Source organism: Passer domesticus, chromosome 1 (assembly GCF_036417665.1).
Source record: "Passer domesticus isolate bPasDom1 chromosome 1, bPasDom1.hap1, whole genome shotgun sequence".
NCBI lineage: Eukaryota > Metazoa > Chordata > Aves > Passeriformes > Passeridae > Passer > Passer domesticus.
In genome coordinates this window covers 104,075,994-104,099,733 of record NC_087474.1, presented here as the reverse complement: position 1 = coordinate 104,099,733, position 23,740 = coordinate 104,075,994, and the positions used below count along the sequence as shown (strand labels likewise).

General features: G+C 35.2%; 1 protein-coding gene across 3 annotated transcripts in view; it reads right to left on the bottom strand.

The window, feature by feature from the left end:
- Positions 1 to 3,235: 3,235 nt before the first annotated feature.
- The window catches only part of NETO1 (neuropilin and tolloid like 1), a 62,902-nt gene continuing 42,397 nt past the window's right edge, over positions 3,236 to 23,740 (bottom strand). Inside the window, exons 7-11 of one of the 3 annotated variants that reach the window (XM_064432254.1) lie at positions 19,859 to 20,087; positions 8,984 to 9,097; positions 6,192 to 6,750; positions 4,988 to 5,038; positions 3,236 to 3,756 (exon numbers count right to left, since the gene is read on the bottom strand). In XM_064432254.1, the coding sequence (XP_064288324.1) occupies positions 5,002 to 5,038; positions 6,192 to 6,750; positions 8,984 to 9,097; positions 19,859 to 20,087 (939 nt within the window). In that variant the 3' untranslated portion in view covers positions 3,236 to 3,756; positions 4,988 to 5,001. Of the gene's footprint in view, positions 3,757 to 4,987; positions 5,063 to 6,191; positions 6,751 to 8,983; positions 9,098 to 19,858; positions 20,088 to 23,740 lie in introns of those variants that run through there. The other 2 variants (XM_064432252.1, XR_010368448.1) reach the window with 2 other exon arrangements.

Genomic DNA, 23,740 nt, shown 5'->3' with positions numbered 1-23,740 from the left:
ATCAAGAGAGATGATCCTAAGGTAATGATGAAGAGCAGTGGAGTTGTGAATGTAAGACTTCACATCAAGTGCTGAGCCACAAATGAGGAGATATTTTCAGATCAGATATAGATTTCTATGTTCAAAAGAGTTTTGAATGGTGCAGCTTTTTGTCCTTTATATAGGCCTGTATACTTCAGCTGTTCTCTCTCTGCTGAAATATCTTTGTGGCATCAGGGAGATTCACACATAAAGTAGAAGACACACTAAAACCCCAAATTTTGTTTATAGGACAGTGTTCTGTGAAGTATTAATTCTGTCTTTCAGAGCTGAACATGAACAGAATGCTTTTATTTGGTGGTTAAAAGATTTATCTGTCCTAAAAATGTTTGCAAATTTGGGAATAGTTATGAGCAAAAGTCCTTTATATTCCTCTTCTAATTATACTACCTTTCTGTGTTTCTTTTCTTTGTCTGATTTTTTGAGGGGTGTGGGAGGGTGTGGGGGCTAACAATTTCTCTTTATTGAGAAACCTTCCCACTTTCTCTTATTCCCTCTCACTGGCTACATTGTTGATAGGTTCAAGAGAGTATCTCCAGCTTAAAAATTGAGAAAAATTGAAGGATAAGGTGCTAACATTTATCAGGGTCTTTTTTTTTTTTCCTAAGCTGTTTTTAGAATTGTGAAGATAGAAAAAGTTTAAATGAGGATGATTTACAGTATGAACTTCCTGAGTTTTTTAAATGAGGCTGCAGAGAGTCCTTGACAACTTGCCAAGGCCATATTTCCTGGAGCAGATAAAAAAGGTTGGGTGCCTGTTCAACTATCATGCAAAAAGAAAAGTATACTCATAACGCTACATCCATGGAGGGAAAAAAAAAACAGACCACAAAACTATAAACAATATTTCAATGCATTATGATAAAAAAACCTCATTTTAAAAAAGTATGTAAAAAGTAATTATACTGTCAACATAGCTGTAGCTGACACTCATTGCCCCAAAAACCAAAATCATCTAGTAAAAATAATCCTTAGTTTTAGTTTAAGGCAAATGTGGGGTAAAATACATGAAACGAGAACTAGCAGCTCAGCTTATCCACAGTAATTTACTGTGTTGTACAATATTAATACATACAGCTGCACTAAGTTAACCCAAACTTGCTCTCCATAAAATTTAAAACTTTTTTAAACTTCCTTCTAGTTTTAAACAAGTGGATTCATAAAAATAAAATATATGTATAGGAAAGGAAAACTTTACTTTCAGCAACAACCCCTTTTATTTTAGTATTTTTAGTTTCATAGATCACATTAAGATATCCCACTATTTTGTGATAAAAACCAAATATTATCTTCACTGTTTGCAGTATAGTGGACTAGGCTATTATTCACACTGACTATAAAAATAATTCAATTATTGGAAATTAAATATTTTAATTATAGTATTTTATCTGTGTTTGATTTCATTTTTGTTTATATTTTTAATAGATATAATTTTACCCCAATATACAATGAATTTTTTACTTATAATGTTTTTTGTTTTAGGGTGTACCTAGCTATTAGGCAGTATGTTTCTAAAGGAGTTTCCATGATCAACCATTAACGTTCTCACTTTGCTTGACTTGTTCCATTTACACAGCATTTTATGTCTCTCCCTCCGTCTTCTGTGGCACAATTATATATTTTTAAAAGAAAGCAAGAATGCACATGAAATAAAATTATTAATATCCATGCCTTCTCCAGTTCATTTCTTTCAGTTAACACTTCACTGGAAAAAACTTAAAATTAATTTTATTATGTACTTGTCTAGGAGGGACTAGACAAACTCTGTGTTACAGTGGGATTTAGGCACTTAGATATAATTATACAGCAATTTTAAAAAAGAAGTTCAGCATTTTTCTGTGTGAACAACATAATTCATTCAAAGCTAAATTAATATTTAGATTTTTCCTTATTTTTTACACTATGTCCAATACTAAATATCTATAAATATTCATAAAAGTGTCTGCATGTATATGCATTTATTTTAGCAAACATTTAATTCTTCCTTTATTTTATAAGGGATGCATGGGTGCATCCATTTTAAATATGGATGTGGCAAATATCTTAATATATACTTTAAAAAAGGGATGATGAGCTAGGACTTGGAAAGGTTAAGGAAAAAAACAGTGATAAATTGCATGAACTTGTGAAGAGATACTGATCTGGAAATGAACTATTAGTCCATGCTGCAAACCCATGTAACTGAGGGATGACTTAATGATTCTCAATGACTGCAGAAGAAAGAGGACTGTTTTCAGCTAATATGTGAAAACAAATTATTCAAGGTAAAAAAATAGTTGTAAAATACATTGTAAATATAAAAGTAGTCAAATACCTGAAACCCTTCTCATGTCACTGTTGTTATATCACAGTTGTAGAAATCAGATTTTCTGTACTTTTAATTTTACAAATTATGTATTATATATTTAAATAGCTCATATAGATCACCTTATTTTTTATGTCAGTCTTTTAGGTTTTCTTTTTTCCCACGCACTTATAGTTTAGGAACATAGATAGAATTGCTTACAGTTTTTCTAATAAATCTAGCAACATTTTTATGCAGGAAAACCTAACAACCATGAATGACACAAGATATTTCAGAAGGAGCTTAGATTTGCTTTGGAAGAGAACTTGAAAGATACATTTTAAATAGATAATGAAACCATTATTTTATGCATGGTTACTGAGTTCTTAGATGAGGAGGCTTTAAACTTTACATAATTGTGGGTCTTCAACCTATATTAATTCCTTAAAAACATAACCTCTCAAATTTGATTTTAGTGTTGGTTATTAATGCTTACAGCTTGAATTGCAAACATAATTTTATCTTGCATAAGGAAATGGTTTGTGTCTGTGTTTCTAAAGTTGGAACCCAATCATAAGATTTCTGTAACTGATAAAAATCTGCTACTCTACTGTACTGAAGCAAACTTCCTAATAATTGCCATGGAAATAAATTAGTTAAGAGTACAGAATGGAATACATAGATTATCACAAACCTTTTAACTGAAATTAGGTGATCAACCTATTATGAATTCATTTAAATCTTTAAAAATTAATGTATTCTTTTGAGTAATTGAGGGACGAGATACAGTTGATTCTCTGCTCTATCTGTGTTTCAAGTTCCTAGAAACTACATTTTCAGCTTAATCTCCTGAATTACACAGGATTGGTAAATTAGGTAAAAGAAAACATTGCATTAAACTCAAGGTACGAAATTATTATACATTATTTTATGTATTTTTTATATAAAAGTTACAAGTAGCAAGCATATGACACAGAAATGGAACAGTAACAGCAATAACTGTGAATGCATGCTTTTTACAATGTATCTAATAAAGGGATTTTTGCCAACTCAAATATTCAGTAACATACATGCAGATTAATTTCTCAATGTCAAATTCAGTCATATTGCTAGATGCTTATCCAACAAACGTTTCTATTGAAGTGATTATGAATGGCTAAATACCTGATTTCAATAAATTGTTCCTGAAATTGGGAATTTTACTTGCAACAAAAAGAAGAGAGAAAAACAAAAAGATAAATGACAGATAAGCATAATAACCAAAGTCTTATTGCCTTCTAGTAATTTTACTCAACACTGCTGAATTTTTTCATGATAAGAGAATAGCTGGTCAGAGTCCATAAAACCTCTAGCTGGTGTTTCCAAGGACGATAGTTTCACATTTCATTGTAGCATGTTCAAAATCACCCAGGAGCGCACTATTCTCAAGCAGTCTATATAATGAAAACAATGTACATATAACAAAAGTTCAATGTAAATCTTCTTCCACATATCACACAACACACGAGTAAATAACAGACATAGATCAACTTAAAGAAAACTATTACTTAAAATAAATAAATTAATAAATAAATAAATAAATAAATAAATGGACAATCTCAGGAACTCATTTCTTCCTCAAGTTTCCAGCAAATCTGGAAATATATTTAATAACTAAGGAGCACTTTGTGGCCAGAAACCAAATTATAAAAGACATGCATTTTCGTGCAATGGGAATATCTTGCTAAGGAGGTAAGATATGTCTATACTTCTTAGGTTTGCAGAAAGGCAATTGAATTAAATTGAAAATTGTCCACTCTCTTTTTCAGAGAGCTTAGATAGTTCGTTATTGATTTTTCCATTCAGAGTTTGCATGACTGCATGAACAGTTTTCTGAAATCAAAACTAAGTTAAAATATGCTCTCTCTGAGGAAAAAAAAAAAAAAAGCAGACAAATATTTACTTAAACTATCTACAGGCAATAAAACCATTAATGGATTATTTCACTGTAAAATTGCTTTATATATATACACACATAAAAATCTATATACACCTATCTGTATATACACATTTATAAATGGACAGACTAACAACTATCTATAACTCCATTATAAACATCTGAGATTATATTCATTAAGTGATGATAAAAATTATGCAGAATGAAAAGTCTAGGAAAATACTCCAAAAGAAAACATTAACCTTAGTGCTACAGAATCTTAAATTTATCAATCCTAACACACACTGTTCTTCCAACACTTCAAAGTTTGGATGAAAAAAATGAAATGAAAACACATAGTTCCACACCTTACTGATTTAAATTAAAATGCCAAGTTTTGCATTCAATTTCACATGCTGGGGCTCTAACTTTTATTTCCATAAATAATAATTAATAAATAAATAAATGAAATGCAAGAGCCATGCAAAGCACATGACTTTATAATACAGTTGGAATGAAGATCATTTTTGCTAGAGGCTGACTGTAATTCTGTCACGAATAAGGAATTAACAGATTTTGCTTAGTTTGCCATGCTAAAGTGATCATCTGGCTTTCAGTTTTTTTAACATTCAAACCTGTTTCCATACAAGATGACATACAATTTGAGTCCTAATATGCATTTTAGCAATGTAACAAATGAAATGGAAAGCAACAGATGATTCAATTGCTGTATAGATATGTTTACTTACCTCAGGTTTCTCTCTTAGACCCTAGTTGTGTTGTACTCAGACTCATGTTTGCTTAGAGACCCAATGAGGCAGAACCTGGAATGTTATGGCTATTTCATTCAAAATAATAGTGTTTGCATAGAAAAAAAGAAATATATGCATATAGATACTTTATAAACAGTACACTTTGATAATCTGATAGATATTCATGAAGTAATTTACATAGACATGAAACTGGATTAAAATAACCAAATAACTGTATTTTTTTTAAGAGAAAGAAATGTTTTAATGGGCAAAGAAAATATGAAGGGCATGTAAAAAATAACAGGAAATGCATAAATAATGCATGCAACAGAAAACACAAATATATTAAAAAAGGATTATGTATTCTTTTTCAAATAAATTTTTCCTAAATTTTTTGGTTTTCTTTTTCTTTTACGTGTAAACTTTTAATTATTCATATTCACAGTGATTCAAAGTGCAATATACAGAAGAAATAGCTCTTTTATCAAAAATATTATGCTTGATTTTTCTTTTTTTATTGATTAGAAATATTTCCTTTAATTCATTTTTATGTGTAAATATGTATGTGTTTGTTATGTTGTCTTATGTTCTAGTCTGTCTATCCATGTTTATTTGACAAACCAAAATACTGTGATCAATAACGGAACAGAAACAGTAAAGTTTTGGAAATACTGTCATTCATTATATAAAAGGCCATGAGGAAAGGGGTTTCCTTGCCCCAGGACTGTGTTCCTCATTCTTGTGTCATGCATCAAAATAGAGAAATGTATATTTTATTTATTGATGAATTTATTTAGAGATGGTTAGACCAACACCAGATGATATTCAAGGCCACCTCAGTTACGAGGAAACCACATGTATGTGGCTGTTCCAAAAATCTAAATTCACACAATGTTCTTTGGTTTTTAAAAATTGTACCTGTTCTCTGTTGACCTGTGTGTGCATGCACGGGGGTATATGTAAAAGAGTAAAAGAAAAGGAAAGAAATTAGAAAGGTAAAACGGAGATATAGGATCCTTCAGGAAAGAGGAGCAGAGATGAGAAAGAGAGATAATATAATGGCATGTGCTATCAGGAAACAGAAATTTAAACAATAAATAAATAAAGAAAGAAAATGTGTCTTTACTGATCAAAGAGTGAATATGTTAGGGCAATCAAGTCCTTACACAATAGTCTTCATCAAAAATCTATTGATACTGACCGCTGAACAGCTTTATCATGTCTGGACAGTCTGTGACTTGTGGTTGGCACCTCTTCAATTTCGTCTATCTCGCACGCATCAGCAGCATCTTGTGAGTAGCTATGCTTCATGACAAGGATATTTCTCCTGTTCATGGGCTGAACAAGTGGTTTTACAGGCTGGGGTTGTATTTCTGTCAAGACAGAAGCATCTCTTGTGCTGAGGTTACTACGGCTGCCCTTAATACTAGACACTTGTGATCCACAGTGATGGTCATGAATGCATTTTGAAGAGGATCTCCGCAGTTTATGATAATTTTCAAAGTCATCTGCAACATCAGCAAGGTCAGCTGTAGTCCCTGTCCCTCTAAGGGTGCATAACTCATAATGAGGAGGCTCAAACACCTCCTGGAACACTGTTTGATCAAAGTCTGCTTTCCTTTGAACAAATTTTTTACGAGGCTGCTTGATCTGTACTATAATAGAGATAACAATGAGGATGATCACAATGCAAGAAGTCACCCCAATTATAGTCCCACTGGTATTGGTAAGTTGGTCCAATAGGTTTGCTTTTCTTTTTTCTGCGTGACAGGAAATAAAAAAAAAAAAAAAGCACAGCATTAATTACAGTTCAAGAATAAAAACAACTATGAAAGGTTCACAGATTACTGCAAGGCTGAGTCTAGTCTATTTCTGAGTTCACTTAATCAATCTCACCAACAAAAAAGAAAAGGAGAAGAAATCAGATATTTGTGAAAGCCAAAAAAGCAACGTGCAAATCCTTTGTGTGCCTATTCACTTGGAAACTAATTTATTCAGGGTATATTGCAAGTTTAATTAAAAAAAATTATAAAAAACAACCACCATAACAAGCAGATGGCTTCAGTCACCTCTGAACTCCATTTGGCTGCTAAAGCCCCCAAGACTTACAGATGTTCTCTTTATTATTTTCTCTCTCTCTCAGTAAATATACGCAGCTAGGACATTAGGTCCAATGAAAGAACAAGATTTTACAGGATTTACGGTCTAATATTTGTGAGCTGAGTGGGAATTTTGGCAGCGTTCAATGAAAAAGCTAAATCAAGATAGAATAGAAAAGTTATTCAAATTTATATTTCAGAAAGAAAAAGAATTGTGCAAGTTATTTCTGCTTTTTCCCCCCCCTATTAATTACCAAAACCTTTCTAAACAGCCATAAAAATCCAAAATCTGATCATACCTACTACCCTTTACTCAGGAGCCTCTAATAAGTTAGTCAGCAAATTCTGCATTGTGAATAAAGCAGAAAAAATGCAGTAAAATAATAAAATAAAACCATTTTCCCCCTCCTCTGGTGCATCTTTCTCTGTGATTGGCTTTCACAAGGCTGCAGGCACAAAATGGTGATTGAGCCTTGTAGAAATTCAAATTGAAATTGTTTGCATCAGTCTCTCTCAGGCATAGCAAGACAACTGTGGTTAAGTTTCAACATCCAGTTTAGTGTAATTTTTCCTGGCAACCTAAAACATACAAAAGGAATTAAGAAAAAGCTTTTGGAATTGAAGTTTTGGCACCAAAACAGTAACATTCTTCTCTTCAAAATCTCCTAGTTACCAAAACTTAACTCTTCAGTAGATCATTGTCTAAGCTTGTAGATTCACTCAGTGCTTCTCTAATTGACTGACACAGATTCTGGAGAAAAAGCAGAGTTAGGAAAAGCAACACTGCAGCAAACAACATTTCTGCTGGAATCAGCAATCTTCCTTTTTCTAGCCAGAAAAACAAGAGAGGATAAATGCACAAGACCTGATAAAAGATACTTGACGAAGGAAAGACGAAAATCTTTCGGGAAATTGGAGAGTGATGAAGGTTTTCTGTTTTCCTCTATTGTGATGAACTAGAGAATGAATAATCATTTCCCAATTGTCTGTTTAGTTTCTTTGAAGAATATTATGCTCTGCCATAGTTTAGCTGTGTTCTTTTGAAGTATATGTTTTCATTTGTGTTTTACACTATTGCACTGCTTGTCAGGATTTTACAGGCTTCAGTAGATTTATGGGCTGACTGCTAATCCACTTCATTCTGAATTTTTTTCTTGATTGGTTCCTAAATTTGGCATATCCCATGCTTTCAGGAACAAATCTGCAGTAGGGGGGAAACAGGGGGATACAAGACAGAAGTGAACTGTCTCCCTAGCCTGCAATGTAAGTTTGTTAAGCTCTTTTCCCTGAAGACAACACAGATGCTGTTTTAGGGCTTGTTTGTTTGGTTTTTGTTAAAGAACCACAGAAATAATTAGAAACCATTGTCAGTACATGGGTAGGAACATCACTCTCTGTCTATGAAATAAATATTACATCTGATTTCCAGATGTAATATTTACAAGCTTGTTATTTGCATTTCAATTTCACTTGATTATAGGTAGATTTCGTTGCTTTCTTACAGAAAAAGACTACCTGGGCTATTATATACATAGCATGCAGCTAAAAGACACCTGCTACTCATATGTCACTCCACTACAGAGGTAACTATGGCAAAGAAACCAAAATATTACACTTAATTATACTTTATATTGTATGGAAAGCAGAGACCAAGTGATCAGAAGTGCGTAAACAGATAGCACTGCAATACCAGAGAAAAAAATGAAAACACTGAAAGTAAAATCCGCTGGCATTATTTTACTTTCCTTCATTTTCTCTATTGCTTAATTTATGCTTTCCCCAAATTACTCTTCCTGATCTTTCAAACATTTGGCACATATTTAGCAAGAAACTGAAGATTATATGCTGTATCTCATGCAGTGCAAATTACAACTTTTTCAATTCTATGTGTTACCTTTGCAGTGGTTTTCATCCCAGGGATACACACAGTTCTGGAGTCCATTGCAGACCAGTGTATTATTTATACACATATTACTGTGGCAAAAAAATGTGTTGGCTTCACAGGGGGCTAAAAATGAGAGAAATTATAAATGATATTAAATTAGAAAATCATCCAACTCTCCTCTACAAACACATCTAGGAGTGGACATGTATTCTGTAATAGAACAAAACTATACAACATGTACTCCTTGTGCATATTAAGTATTTGACATGCAACATGGAGAGCAGTTGAGTCACAAACTCTTTATTATTCTGTGACAAGAGGTTCTCAGTTTTGTCTAAAATGACTGAACCTTTCCCTAGTATGACTCTCCTGGATATAGCAAGTTGGATTCCAAACATTGTTGGGAAGTCACCAATGTGTTATCAACAGTTTAACCACAGAACCAAAACACATCACCCTATGTGCTGCTATGAAAAGAGTTAACTGTATCCCAGGCTGATCCAATGAGTGACAGATAACATCTTATAAATTTTTTGCTGAAACCTCAATTTTGTAAGAAAACTGTGTGACTCAAAGAAGATATGTACTTGACGGTGCATATCAATGGTATCTGACCATTTATACACAAAGTAAAACTATTCTAAAAACCTTTTAGTCATAAAAAGGCTACAGTTAAGAAGCACCCTTTTGATCACAAGTATGAAGATGAAGAAGCACAACAGTCTTCAGTGTCCCTGAAGCCCATAGCCAAGAAGAATCATGCAGATTAAAGCTGCAGGAAAATGGTTTTACTGATGGCCATGTATTATTACTGTGAAGAAATCACCTGGAAGCCTTTGGAAGGTACCGAAGATGCTGCTAAACTGTGGTGTTTATGGAAGTATTGGGAGATCATTTGGTGCCAGGGTTGTGAACTTATTGCTCCAAAAGTGCATAATATAGTACAGAGAAATTACTCCTCATATCTCTTCTTTAAACAAGAAAGACTTGTGTAACTTAGAAGAGCCACAAACTTTGTAGGTGTTAAATTGTGAAAAATGAACTCCTTATGTATTTTTTTTAGTCCAAGCAACCCAAAAGTGTTATTATAATTATTTTTAAGGGAGAGCTAAATAATAAGCTAAGACCCCTAGCTAATTAGAAAGCAGTACTGGTGTTCATATTACTGATACTTCAAGTTTGATACTTCATGGAAATTGTTCTCCTCTGCAACTTTAGAAGCAGTTCCTATGACAACATAAATGCATAGCAGAGAGAATGGTTTAATGGCTTGCAAATGAAGGACAATACAAAGGATTTGTATGACTCAATAGATCATGTCAATAAATCTACTTACCAATAAGTGTTTAAGTTAAGATATCCATAATTGGCTTATTTGGAGCAGTTATGTTGTGTTAAGGAAAGAGTAAATGCCATCAAAATCAAAAAGCACACCCTAAATATGCAACCACTCATTCAGATGTAACACTGTACATATACTGTATCTCTTAGCCAGAAGACATCAACCAGCCTGTCCACTGTTCAGTTTTTGTTTTTAAATCTGGTATGCCATCTCCTGAGGTTCAGGGAGCCTAGTGACATTTTAAGTGTGTTACAGAAAGGATTCTCCTTCATGCTGGGCAGATCAGAAGAGCACATGTGCATATTAGAAAGGGAGGATATTTAGGGACAGTCCTTATCTATCTGTTGCTGTCATTTGGGGACAATGAAGGCTGAGCCTGGAGGATGCTGTACCACATCATGATGTGACACATCACGTAGATAACACATCAGAGGCATAATCATCTTTTCACACTGTAGCTGCAATCCCTGTTTCCAGGCAAGGTGAAGATCTTTTGGGATGTTCCCACATGTAGAAACAGCCTCACTGCCTACTCTGAGCCAAAAGAAGTGAGAAACCTAAGAAGATCTAAAGAGGCACCCATTCAAAATACAAAGTGTACCAAAAAAAGGCCCAAATATCAAACAAAAAAAAAAAAACTTCAAGGAGTGACAGAGGAACAATGGAGAAATATGAAATACAAAAGCAGACAAACAAATACTTGCAGGATTATGATAGGTTATATGATTAAAGCCACAAAGAAAAAAAACAAAGAAAACAAAAACAACAAAAAAACTCCGACCAAAACATTCAGAGTGGCACAAAGGATCTTAGAAGCAAAGTCAGAAGGACAGAGTGCTGACTGAATTCAAAAGTATGGTGATGATAAGCAGAAAAGGGGAACTAAAGGAAGGTAAAAGGAAGTGAAAATAAGACAAAGAAAGAGAGGCGTCTACAGGAAAAAATAATGCAAATTGGTTATTTTATTCTGCACTAAAAGAAATAGTGAGATTTTCTATCAAATGAAAAATATTAGGAAATGTTTCATAATAAGAGAAAAATAAAGAGCAATAAAAAAGGCCTTTTTTCATATTTAAGAAGAATGAATAATTGTGCAAAAAGGTGACAGGGACATCTGAAAATGAAAAGCAAGAGAAAGGAGGAAAAAAATGGTATTTGAATAAATGTCAAAACAGGATGAATAATGAAGCAAAGCAATTTCAGATCCAGTACAGCAAACTTAGTATGAGAGAAACCCAAATGTAAGATTCAGAAAACTAATAACTCTTGTTCATGTTTGTAAAATTAAAATAGCCAGGTTCTCTCTGTGGTCCCATGAATGCAGAGTGATTAAACTGGACAAGAAGTCAATATGTTTTCCCTACTCTAATTAAGGTATTTTTTTTTGAATGAATGAAAGTATAAAGAGAAGCTGAAGATTTGTCAGTCCTGTTGTACATTGGAAAAAATTGCTTTCTTGCCCAAAAAAATGCACAGAAAAAGAGTCTTGGGACGCTACATCAAGGACATTCTAGTAACAAAAAAATAGATAAATGAACTGATGGTAAACAAGATTCTTTCACAGCAAGATGGATCTGGTCCTGATGCAGTATTAAAGCTGTTACAGAACCCAAGATGACAGTGGAATCAAGCAGTACGTGACAGCAAGCTTGTAGATGTTTTCACAAAAGGAAACTACTGCTATCTTCAACTTCAATTAGACAAGACAGCACAAACCTCTCCACACACCAGAAGCCGTCCTATATCACTCCATGGGATTTCCTATCACTGTATAAATGCCCTTTATATAAGAGAACAGCAGCAATGCAGAGAGCTTACCCAGGTGAGGAGCCGAGTAACTTTTTGGTCATGATTAGTGGAAAGCCCAGTGGAAAGCTACCAATATTGTACTTTATGTCTGGACTACTTGATGTCCTCATCAAGTAGTCAAGCAGTCAATTAAATTTTCTTCAGGCAGCTGGAAGTAGCCTCATGATGACAGTCCCTGGTCCTTATGGGGATTTGAACCACGTGATATCTGCAGAAGGCAACACAGCAGGGTACAAGCCAGGAAGTTTCCAGAGTGCATTGATAACTTCCTGACACAGCTAATCACAGAGTTGATGAAAGTAGCTATGCTGTTCCTCATACTTTTATGAACAAGAATCAGTTGGGAAGGTGTATGTCAGGAGCACGAGATGATGGAGTTTGAGATGCTTCAAAGAAGGAACAAACCAAAAAGCACAATCCTAATTCTGGGCCTCAGAAGAGCAAAAGGTCACTATTGAGGGGTATGGATGGACAAATACCATGGGAGGTGGTCCTGGAAAGATACAAGTTCCAGGAGAGCTGGTTGATCCTGTAAGATCACCTCCTCCAAGCTCAGCAGATGAATATCTGGACTAGCCAAAAATCAAGTGAAGGTAGCATTTATCCTACATGGATGGTCAATGAGCTCCTGACTAAGCTCAAAGTTAGAAAGGATGCATATATGTGGTGACGGTAGGGCAGCATGATCCCAGCAGAAATATGGCTTCTCTGAGTGGAAGGGGCTGAGGTTAGGGAAGGACAGACATGAACTCCTGGATTCCATTGTGATGCCCCCAGTAGGTGACTCACATCATTGTGAAGCCACTCTTGACTATCTCTGAAAAGTCCTGCTGATTGAGGCTTCAGTGGGCTGGGCAAATAGGATCTTCAAGTAGATCAACAAAAGGAAATGTAAAGTCCTGTGTATTGTGAGGAATAATTTAATGCACCAGTACGTGCTGGGGACTGACCGACTAGAAAGGAAGCCTGCAGAAAATGTTCTGCTATCAATAAGGTCACCTTGAAAATCACCTTGAGCCTGCAATGTGCCCTTGTGGCCAAGAAGGCCACCACTGTCCTGGGCTGCATTAAAAACAGAATTGTCAGCAGGCTGAGAGGTTTGATGCTTCCCCTCTATTTACCTGGAGAGACCACATCTGCAGTGTTGTGTCAGGTTCTGGGCTCCTCTGCTCACAAGGGACACAGATGTCTGCAGTGAGCCCAGCAAGAGTCCATGAAGGCCTTTAAAGGCTTGAGATATTGGGGGTGAGAGGAGAGGCTGAGAAAGCTGGGACTGTTTTGAGCACGCTTTTGTCAATGCATCCAAACACCCTCTGGGCAGGAGTGAAGAACACAAAGCCAGGCTTTTCTCAGCAATGCCCAGTGACAGGAAGCAATGAACACTAAATGCAATACAGAAAATTCCCTTGGAATGCAAGAACTAACTTTTACTTTGAGGCTGGTCAAACACTGTGCCAGAGATGGTTTACTAAGTGAGGTTGTGGTGTTTCCATCACTGAAGATACTCAAAATCCACTGAGCCACCTGCTGTAGCTGACCCTGCTTAGAGCAAAAGGATTGAACCAGACCATATCCTGGAGTCCCTTCCATTCCTTCCATGGCCCTCTGAAAAAAAATCTGATTTCATAATTAGATTAAAAGTAACAGCTGGGAACACACAATTGTGTTCTTTCTCCTGTGACTCAAAGCTGCCTTAAGTCAAGCTCTACCAAGGTACTGGCCTAGAAGTAAGTGAGACAGCATATTCAGCATGATGAACAATTCATAATAATTATAACACAGCTGAGAAAATTAGAACTACATTGATAATTTGACCTGATATATTTTAATAAGATCTCTAATCAATTCTTTGCTTTTTACAGCACAAAAATACTGTATTCTAAATTAAATCATTAATTAAAGAAAAAAATTATGAGAGGTTATTTTTCTAGTTTGTAATTGAACCAATAATAATTTTAATATAATTATTTTATTAAATCATATATACAATATTTAAAATACAAAACATTTTCATTCTGCATTACTTTAATGATAATATTTTCTTTTCATGGCTGTGAGTGCTATGTGTAAGAATACCTTGTATCTTAATATGCAAACAAATGTTATAGTTCTGGAATTAATTTTAATGCAACATTTCCTGCATTGCAACAGCTATTTACACTGAACAGAAGATGGTGCTATTATCCTAGCAGATACATAACCATGTGTGTTAACAGGAATAGACATGCTATCCCAGTCTTTTTCAGGTATAGAAACCTATGTTTAAAAACACCAGCTGTAATAATAACAACCCTCTTTCTGTTAACAAGAATGTAAATATGTTCTGTTTCTAGTACAATTTAGGAGATTGTTATATTATTTATATTTCTGAAGATTTCCACCACAGTATTCAAAAAAGCTTCGGTTTGGTATTTGAAGGTTATTGCTTTCAAAATTCTTAAAAACTGAACCAATGTAGTAGCCTATATTTTATAGGAAGGTTTTAGAAATGCATGTGCCTGCAATCGACACTTTTAAATTTATTAAAACATATTTTAATCCTGAATAGCCCTAAGGCAGAGAAACATAAAATGTATTAATAGTTCTTCCATATGCCATCCTTAAAAAGCTACATGAAATAAAAGCAGTTGTAATTTATATTTTTAGAAAAGTTATACTGGTTTCACTCTGACAATAAAATAAATGGTCACAAGTAAGGCCACAAGTAAGGCATTTCAATTTATACTATAAAGTTACAGAATTTGTAAAGCAGTATAACAATTAAATATTCCATGTGATTAACAATTATTATACCATTGTGGTATTGTTACATAAGTAACAAAACACACTATTTCTGTGCATTAAGAATCATTTTGTTGGGCATTGCAGGATACTCTGGATATCAATTGCAATCATGGGCAGGTCAAAATATTTTTACGAGATGGAGCTAAAAGCAGATCTGTCATGGAACTGGTGCGCAGCCTGGCTGCTCCACTTCAGTGCCGTGCTTTCTCCAGTGTACGTCTCACTATTTCTCAGCACCATCCACAGTTAGTGCAACTCCTTTGCTTCCAGGGTGTGAACTAGCTGAGCCAGCCAGCTTGGGTGTCTATGCTGCACTTCATTGAACCATGTGGATTTACCCTTTGAGCCTGTTTCAAGGCAGGGATTTCAGGCCAGGATGGGATAATCTTAGACAAATGTCCTACCCTACTTGTTATTTTTAGGCTTATCTCTCTCCCTCCTTTCTCCCCTTCCTTTTTTGTCATAACATTTCTGAAAGGTCTTGCTTCCTTCTGAGGGTGAATGGGAAAACTCTGAAATCTCAACAATGGTTAGATGTGAGAAACATTTTACACTGAAGTTGTTAGAAATTTCACACCTACTCCTCCTCTATCCAAGATAGCTCATTGCATCATGCTCTGCACACACAAATTCTTTAAGTACAGATCATTTGGATTTTCCCATTGTTCTTTAATGAAAAATAATACTTTCTTTCCTCCACAAGACAAGGAAAATTTAAATTCTTTAGATGTTCCTTGAATCATCATTGGAAGGAAGAAGTTTTCTATCAGTCTCTTCAAGGACAACTATTTATTGAGAGACAATTTCACGTGCTTTATCAAAATTATAAAATTATTCAGATTGTTATAATACTGTGCACTACAAGTATATGATTTGCCAGTAATAAAAAAAAAAAAAGGCTTGTAAAAATACAGCTATTAGAAACTTGGAAATGAAATGGGCTTAATACTGATGCTTTTTCAGTCACCTTCAGACAGCTCTGTGAAAGACAAATGTAACTTTTATGGACAGTTAATACCATATACAGATCAATAATCTAGTCTTTCAAAAACACCTATATGTGGTTTCATGTTTTTTTGTTCAGGGTTTCTTTGATATACAAACTCACCAGAGAATGGCAGGTCAGGAGCCTGTGCTCAGACCTCCAGCATGTGTTCTGTTAATACACTCTGGGCACCACAAAGAATTATTTTGTTCAGAGTCACTAGGATGCTTAGACAGGGAGGGGTTTTCACTAGAGATAGCTGCAAATAGCACAGAAGGGAAGAAAATCACAGATGAGTGCTCACCAGTAACGAGGCAATTCCAATGGTTTCTTTTTAAAATATTAGTGTGGAAGCAGAGAGCAGAACCAGCAAAGCTGCAATCTGTTTACATACCTAAGTCCTTGCAAAGAGAAGCTGCCTCTTTACAGGTTGCACTAAAGAGCTTGCTGTTCCCTTTTTCAGTACTTCCCTTAGCTTTGCCACAAAAACACAGTCCCTAGTGCTGCTACAGTCCCTCTTGCCCATTAAAGAACTGCCCATGCTGGGTGATCTTTCTCAAGTCTGTAAACAAGGACTTGAATGCCATTACTTGATCAAACTGCACACTACTCTTCAAAGCTTGGCCTTAGACTTCTGTCCAAATATGGGTTTTCTTCATAAAAATAAGATAAGAATGATAGAACTTGTGCTCCATTAGGAAAGTTGCTTGTGACAGGGCTCTAAGAAGAGACTTTGAGCTCAAAGGGACAATAAGAGAAGGAATGAAGTCTTTCAGGTCTGGGGTTTCTGGTGGAGGGTTATGGGCACAGAAGGAAGCCGTGCTACCAAAGGGCAGTCAGAGGTGAGAAAGTGAACATCTTGTCTGCTGTGCATACATAGGGTTTTTCTCTTATGCCATATGCCCTGGTTCTACAAATCTGCTTTTAGGCTAAAGCGTAGGTGTGTCTGCTGAGGAGCAGCTCTTTGAAGAAGCTGTGGGTGCAGCATGTCTGTCATTAATCAGGCTGGAGATCACTCTTCAATCACAGAAAATGAAATGAACATTTAGTCAGTGGGTGAGAAAACAAAGATTCATTTTTCAAGTCTTCTTACCAGATGATCAGACACCTTCTGATTATATCAGATTTTTGTTTACCTTTTACTGATGCTTATATTAATTTATTGGATATTTAAAATCTAGTGTAACAGTGACTCCCACGTACAAAAATATGATCATACTTAGAAGGTATCTTAAAAATTAAAAAGATAAGGATAAAAGGAGTCAAACCCAAAATGGCTGTTGGAATAGTTAATAATGCTGACAATGAAATATCAGAGCATCACTATGAATTATCACTATTAAGAATTAATCATTTATTAAGAGTTGCTTAGACCTCAACTACTATTTTGACAATGATGAAAATCATTCCTGATTTTCTGGTGCAGGGAATTTAACAACCTCATGCATTGCATGCTGTATGCCTTTCCTTAAGACATATTTATAGTACTGCTGCTCTGAAAGAATCACTGTGAGAGGTTTGGAGACTTGTAAGACTACTTTTTAGATGCCAACAAAAAAATGCATACATATTTTAAATGGATTTGGAACACACTGATTGAAACATGTAAAAACAATCATAGAAGAAATCTATGATTTCTCTGTTCTGTACAAATGTCAAGTCCCCAAGAAATGGGTCTGTAACTGAAATAAACATTGAATAGACTCACACTGAAAGAAAACAATGCTCAGGCTTAGTAGCTTGTTTCCACAGGATACCACTTCCAGTACACAGAGCCTTGTGTAAAGGAAAACTCACAGTCTCAACAGCCTAACTCCACACTGAGGAGAGGAACTATAGGAGTAACAAATCACAACACCTCCTGGTCATTCCCACAGGAACAGAAAATACTTTGTCACTCTTTCCGATGCACATTACTGCAACATAAATGCAATGTTCTATTTTGTTCCTTTCTCAGCTTTATATGAACAAAATAGAATATTTTTCCTCTTTCTTTGTCCCTGAATAGACACACAGGTGTCTGTTCCCTGATGCACATCTCCCTGAATGAGGTCTGACATTCCTTCTCTTCCATGCAGATGATCTAATTATTCCCACACGCTGCTGAAAGACGTTGCAGTTTCCGTGCCATGAGCTGTGTCTCAGAGTGTGTCTCACTGACATCTGTTCTAGCCAGCTCCTGACAGCCAGCACCAGTGTGTGGTGGAGGGCAGCACTTAGGGACAACTGACAAGACACAGAAAATACCATCTGCATCACCTTTACATCTTTAAAGTTAATTCCCAGCATTAAAATCACAGATGCAATTTTTTCTACTATTTATGAGCAGGCTATGTAGACATATTTCAAAGTATTGTTTAACCTTTAATAAATTTTCAGCTTTTAGTGAGCAATGACTCTTCAGAGCAAATTGACAGGAAACACATTATGTAAGTATTTTGAATTTCTCAGTCAGAATACTATTCAGTATAAACTATCATCTGCTTACAAGAAAGGAGTAGCTCATAAGATGTAGCATGTCAGGTAAATATATTAGGAATAATGTAAGAGAAAAAAAACCCACTACATTTTTCCTTATTATCCTTTAAAATATGAGAGCTTTGCAAACATACACTTATTTCAAACCTTCATTTCAAGTTAGTCATCATAGTGCTTCACTCTCCAGTTCTTTATATGCTGTGAACCTCCAGTGTCTATGCAGTTGTTTCTAAGGTAACAGATCAAGATGCCTTGTGAAAAAAAATGAATCAGATCTTGAATATTCAAGACATCTCCAGTTGCAGAAATGAGAAAAGGGCAGTATCATCTCAACAAGAGTTCTCAGTGTCTTTTAGACCCCAGCCTGATTTGCAGGCAAGTATAATATAATCCACCCTAAGGCTGTGAATGTGAGAGTACAGTGGTTCATGAAGTTTCAGACATGTAAAATGTCAGAAATTTTTTAATCAGAGCCATAATTAAGGAATTATGGAAGCTGTTCTCAACAGAGACTCGTTGCCTCATTGCAGGGTACACACACACAGAATACAGATGAAGAATGTATTTGGTGGGTTGAGCCTTCGTTCCAGCCACTGGCAGCCACAAGGAAATCTTTCCATCAGACACACGATGCACAAACCAAAAACACATTAAAAATTAACATGAACCAGCATGTGAAAATAAATGCACCTTTCTAAAGAGGCCAAATATGTATTATTCCTATCAAAGGAAACAAATAGATATCTTTCATAGGTCTTTCACAGGATTATCTGGGTCAAGAGTTTTCAGTGAACAAAACTACTGGGTTTTGTTGAGGGATTTTTGTGATTTGCCTGATTGTTTCTTTTCTTAAACAGGCTAGAACTACATTTTGCTTCTTTTACATTGCTTATTATCTGAGTCCAGATTTCATATAAAAATATAAATACATGTAAGCCACATAAAGAGAATGTTAACCAAAATATGAAAGGCTTTTAGAAAGCTTTTGTTACTACAAAAAAACCCTAAACTCTTTGCTTAATAATATCTGACACATATGTTCACTGCTATATGCACACACCCACTACTTGTGCTAAAATAATCATAAGGTATTCTTCAAATTCATATCATAATGAGATCAAAAAAACCTAAAAAAATCAGAGAAAATTATCCGACTTCACAAAAACTTTCAGAGTTGTATTATTTTCCATGTTGTGTAAGGAAAAACTTTCATGCAGCTTGGGGATCAGACAAAAGTCACAGCTATATGACTGGACCGGTCATGACCACTTGTACCTGTTTTCTTGGTTTTGAATCTTGTGGTCTCTCTGCTGCATTAAAAAATATTGCTTACTACAAACACTTGGAATAAAAACTGGTTGAATATTTATATAGCTTATTTGGCAACATACTTCAGTGGCTGCTCTGCATGAAGAAAATATTAACAGATTTTGGGACTTGTATCATTTAACAAACTGAAAGAAAGATGCATTGATTAGGGTCTTACGTTCTTGGAAAGATGTGAAGAGCATCTGGAATCGGCTGTTTCGACTGCCTTCATCTGCCCACATGCGGATTACACCCAGACCTGTCCTCAGCATCACATCATTAGCAACTGTGCTGCAAAACTTTGCCTTCAAATCCTCCACTGAGCTGCTTCCGTCATACACTGCTACAAAATTCCTTTTGCATTCGTTGGAATTCTGCATCTCATAGTCCAAAAATCGCAAATAGATCTATAAATCAACCAAACAAAAAAGGGAACATGTACAGACATTTGAGAATGACTGAAAAAAAACATTAAGCAACTTTGCTTTACATTGCCGGAGAAAAAGTACACAACAATTCCATCAAAATATTTTTTCTGGAGCTGGTGATCCATAGGGCACTTCTTTGGAAAGCCATTAATATGCAAACTGAGCACTGTTTCTACTTCCTGGTATTTTGTCTTTCTTCCAAGTAGAATGTCTCAGAAGATCTAGATAATTCTTTGTTCTTACCCACAGTAAGGTGCTAATTTGCAAATATATACTTTTTTTTCAGAAGTATGTGCAATGGTTCTTCAAGCTGAAGGACAGATAAGATAGAAATTTCTTCTTTTACTGCTTGGCACGATATTGCTCTATTACATGACTGACATGTGAAATAATAAGGCAAATCATTGTTGCTCCCTCCCCAGAGTCAATGTGTCATCTTATACATTTCTGCTACACTGATTCAGGGAATGAGAACCTAAGAGCCAGGCAGAGCTCCATCATTAATCTTTTTATGTTTCCACAAGGATCTGCCACCATCTCAGCTCTTCTAAACAAAGCATTATGGTATACTTTTTCATAATTTAACTGGATTCAAATCAAGCATATTTTGTGGAAACTCCTAGAAAAGTATGTCTCTTGCATGCAAGCTAAATTTTCTCATAAAGTAATATATATATTGCCCTTTGCAAAGAACTCTTTAAATCTACTTAAAAAGAAGCACTGGTGAGGATAAAAGACTACTATTTGATATCCAAGTGTATATGGACTTTAGGGAAAACTACCAATTTTAAAAGCAATTGATTATAAAAGCAACATCAAATTGACAGAGAAAGCAAGTACTATTTTCAATAGATACATGATACATAATCAAACTGCCAAGGGTACTCCTGAGATTTCAGGGAAATGTTACAGAAAGGTCAGTTAGGACAGAAATTGTATAAAAAAGCAGTAAGCATACACAGCATTGAGCTGTATGGACCTCCACTTGAAAAAATTACTAAAAAAATAATCTCCACTGTATTAGACATCAAATATACTTATTTCCAAACAATTTTATTGACTTCAGGTATTTCTTTATATGGACAGAACAAATATTTTATAAGCTCCTCTGCTTTCGCAAAAAGTACACAAGCAGTGCATATCCTATTAGCAACAAACCTCATAATTTCACTTCGTTAATATATTAAAACTCTTATGGTTTAAGAATTATGTGCTCTCAAGCAGTCTGCTACAGTTTAGTAATAGCTCAGATTTTTTAATGGGCCTTTTCAGATATTGTATTATTGTATTTTTCATTCCTTGTTATGCTTCGCATAAATGTGGCTCTGAAAAGAATATTTGTGAAAACTTTTACTTAGGTATACCAAAGGCACATCTTTTTTTCTAATCTGTTATTCTTACAGTGACTCTTACTCATATTACATCATTTTCATCTTTCAGAAGAGTTCAGAGGGATATATTTCAATTAAAGTGCAGTTAAGTGTACTTTAATTTCACCATATATCCTGGAGTTTATATACCAAAAAATAAGGAATCTGCTTGTATTGGTCTCTACAAAGTGAAACAACTAACAGAAGTAGACAGAGACATACTGAGATGGAAATATTTTATATCAAGGTATAGTTTTTATAGTGTTTCTCACTTCATTTACTGGTTGTTCAGTAAGACAGTGAAATGATGCACACTATTGTGCTGGCAGAGAAAGGCCCCACATGGGGGGATCCCACACAGGCGAGGGAGGTATGGGAAGAGGCAGAGCCATGATACAAACACCCAGTGACTGACCACATTTGGGACACACCAGAGAGCTGTTTCTGTGTTCCAGACACCAGATCCTCCTTCTTGAGCAAGGGTGAGACAGTCACTGTGCAGCCCTGGCACCCAGCCTTTCCTGGCAAACTGCTGAGACCTCCATAATACATCTCTGCATAACTTAGGGAACTAAATGTGCCCCTTGCTTTTCTTTCCTCAGTTACCTGAAGCAATCTGCTTCAGACAGGTGTCCCAGTGCCTGCCAGCCTTGTCACAGGTAATGCAATGAAATTTTCCTGCAGCTGATTATAGGCAATATTGCATACATGTGACTGCTTCCCAGGAAGAGAAATGTGTCAGATAGATTGTTCACAAAAAACAGAGGGCATGCAACATGCTTTCTTAATGAATCATTGCTTTTACTGTCTGCATATACCTATCATATGTACACCATTTATATTTATATGCCATATACATATATATACATACATATATATATATATACATGATAGACCAGAAAGTTATACTGCAATGCACCACATCATATTTTTGTCTGTTCCCCTCTTCAGAAAAGCTCATATTTACTCTAGAAAAAAAGATTACATTAATCTGATGGCAGAACAGTAGTAAAATCATACGTACTGTGCAAAATTGTATACTGCCTTGCACACTAGTTCACATGTTCTCTATTTCTATCCTGCTGCCTTTTATATACGCATTTATATGTACAATTGCATGTGCACATATATAAGTACATGTATTTCTTTGAAAGGTTATCCGATTTCAGTATGGAGATGTAATTTTTATGAGTTTTCATTCTTACAAGAAATGTGTGCTGATCCTCACTGTGGTTACAAAATATCAGCTCTCCCAGCAATTTCCAGCATTCATCAATTATTCCTGATCTGTTCAAAAACACGGTTCATATAACTGTCTGTACTGTTGTACAGACAAAATCTTATTTCTATGGGCTTATCATTTGACATTCTTTAGTTTCTGGAGGCACACCAGCCTTATAAAATAGTAAAATATTTCTTAGAGTAGCAGTCATAAATACTGAAAAGGAATCAAGAGAATAATAACTCAGCATTTTGTTTTGAGTCTTCCAGTGAACTTCCGTTTTTCCCAAGCCTGAATTCTGCTGTCAGTGATACCTGTTCATTCCTCCGTGTGGGAAATTCAGCCAACACCATAACATATACATATGATAGGTAGTGGAACCACTGGATAAAAATGTTTGACTTAAAAATCTGTGTCTATCTAGTAGAAGAAACATGCCACTTTCTCCAATGGCATGAAGTTTCATAAATTAGAGAAAATAAATTACTGATATTCTGAGGTTAGTTGGAGCTTCATTTTCATCATTGTCTTTGGAGATGACTACTCCCAGAACTTTTTATAAAATATTGAAGACTTGGTGCAACAACCCTGAAATGAGTGGGTATATTTTAATCTATTTATTTGAATCAGACCTTTGACTTAAGACTGCAGTGCATTTTTAAAAACTGGAAACTGATTACACAAACTGACAACCTGATATTGGATCAGATTTTATTTTAAAGAGCTGGAATAATTTAATTGCTTCTGCACGCCTCTGCCAACTTGTACAGTTTCATTGCTATATATTTGCCATTGTTCCTGTCACTGGCTGTAAGACCCACACTGGCAGAAGAAAATGACTAATAATAAATTGAGTTCCCCAGGGAAAGAATAAAACTGATTATATGACAAACCCTTATTTAATGCAAAATGTTCCCTATACATAGCTTTTTTAAATCAGTGGCAATATTCTCATTACTTTTGCTGGTATGTGGATGTCACTAAAACAAATGCATCAGAAAGTGAGAGAAAAATTGTCAATATTACTGGTTATTTCATTT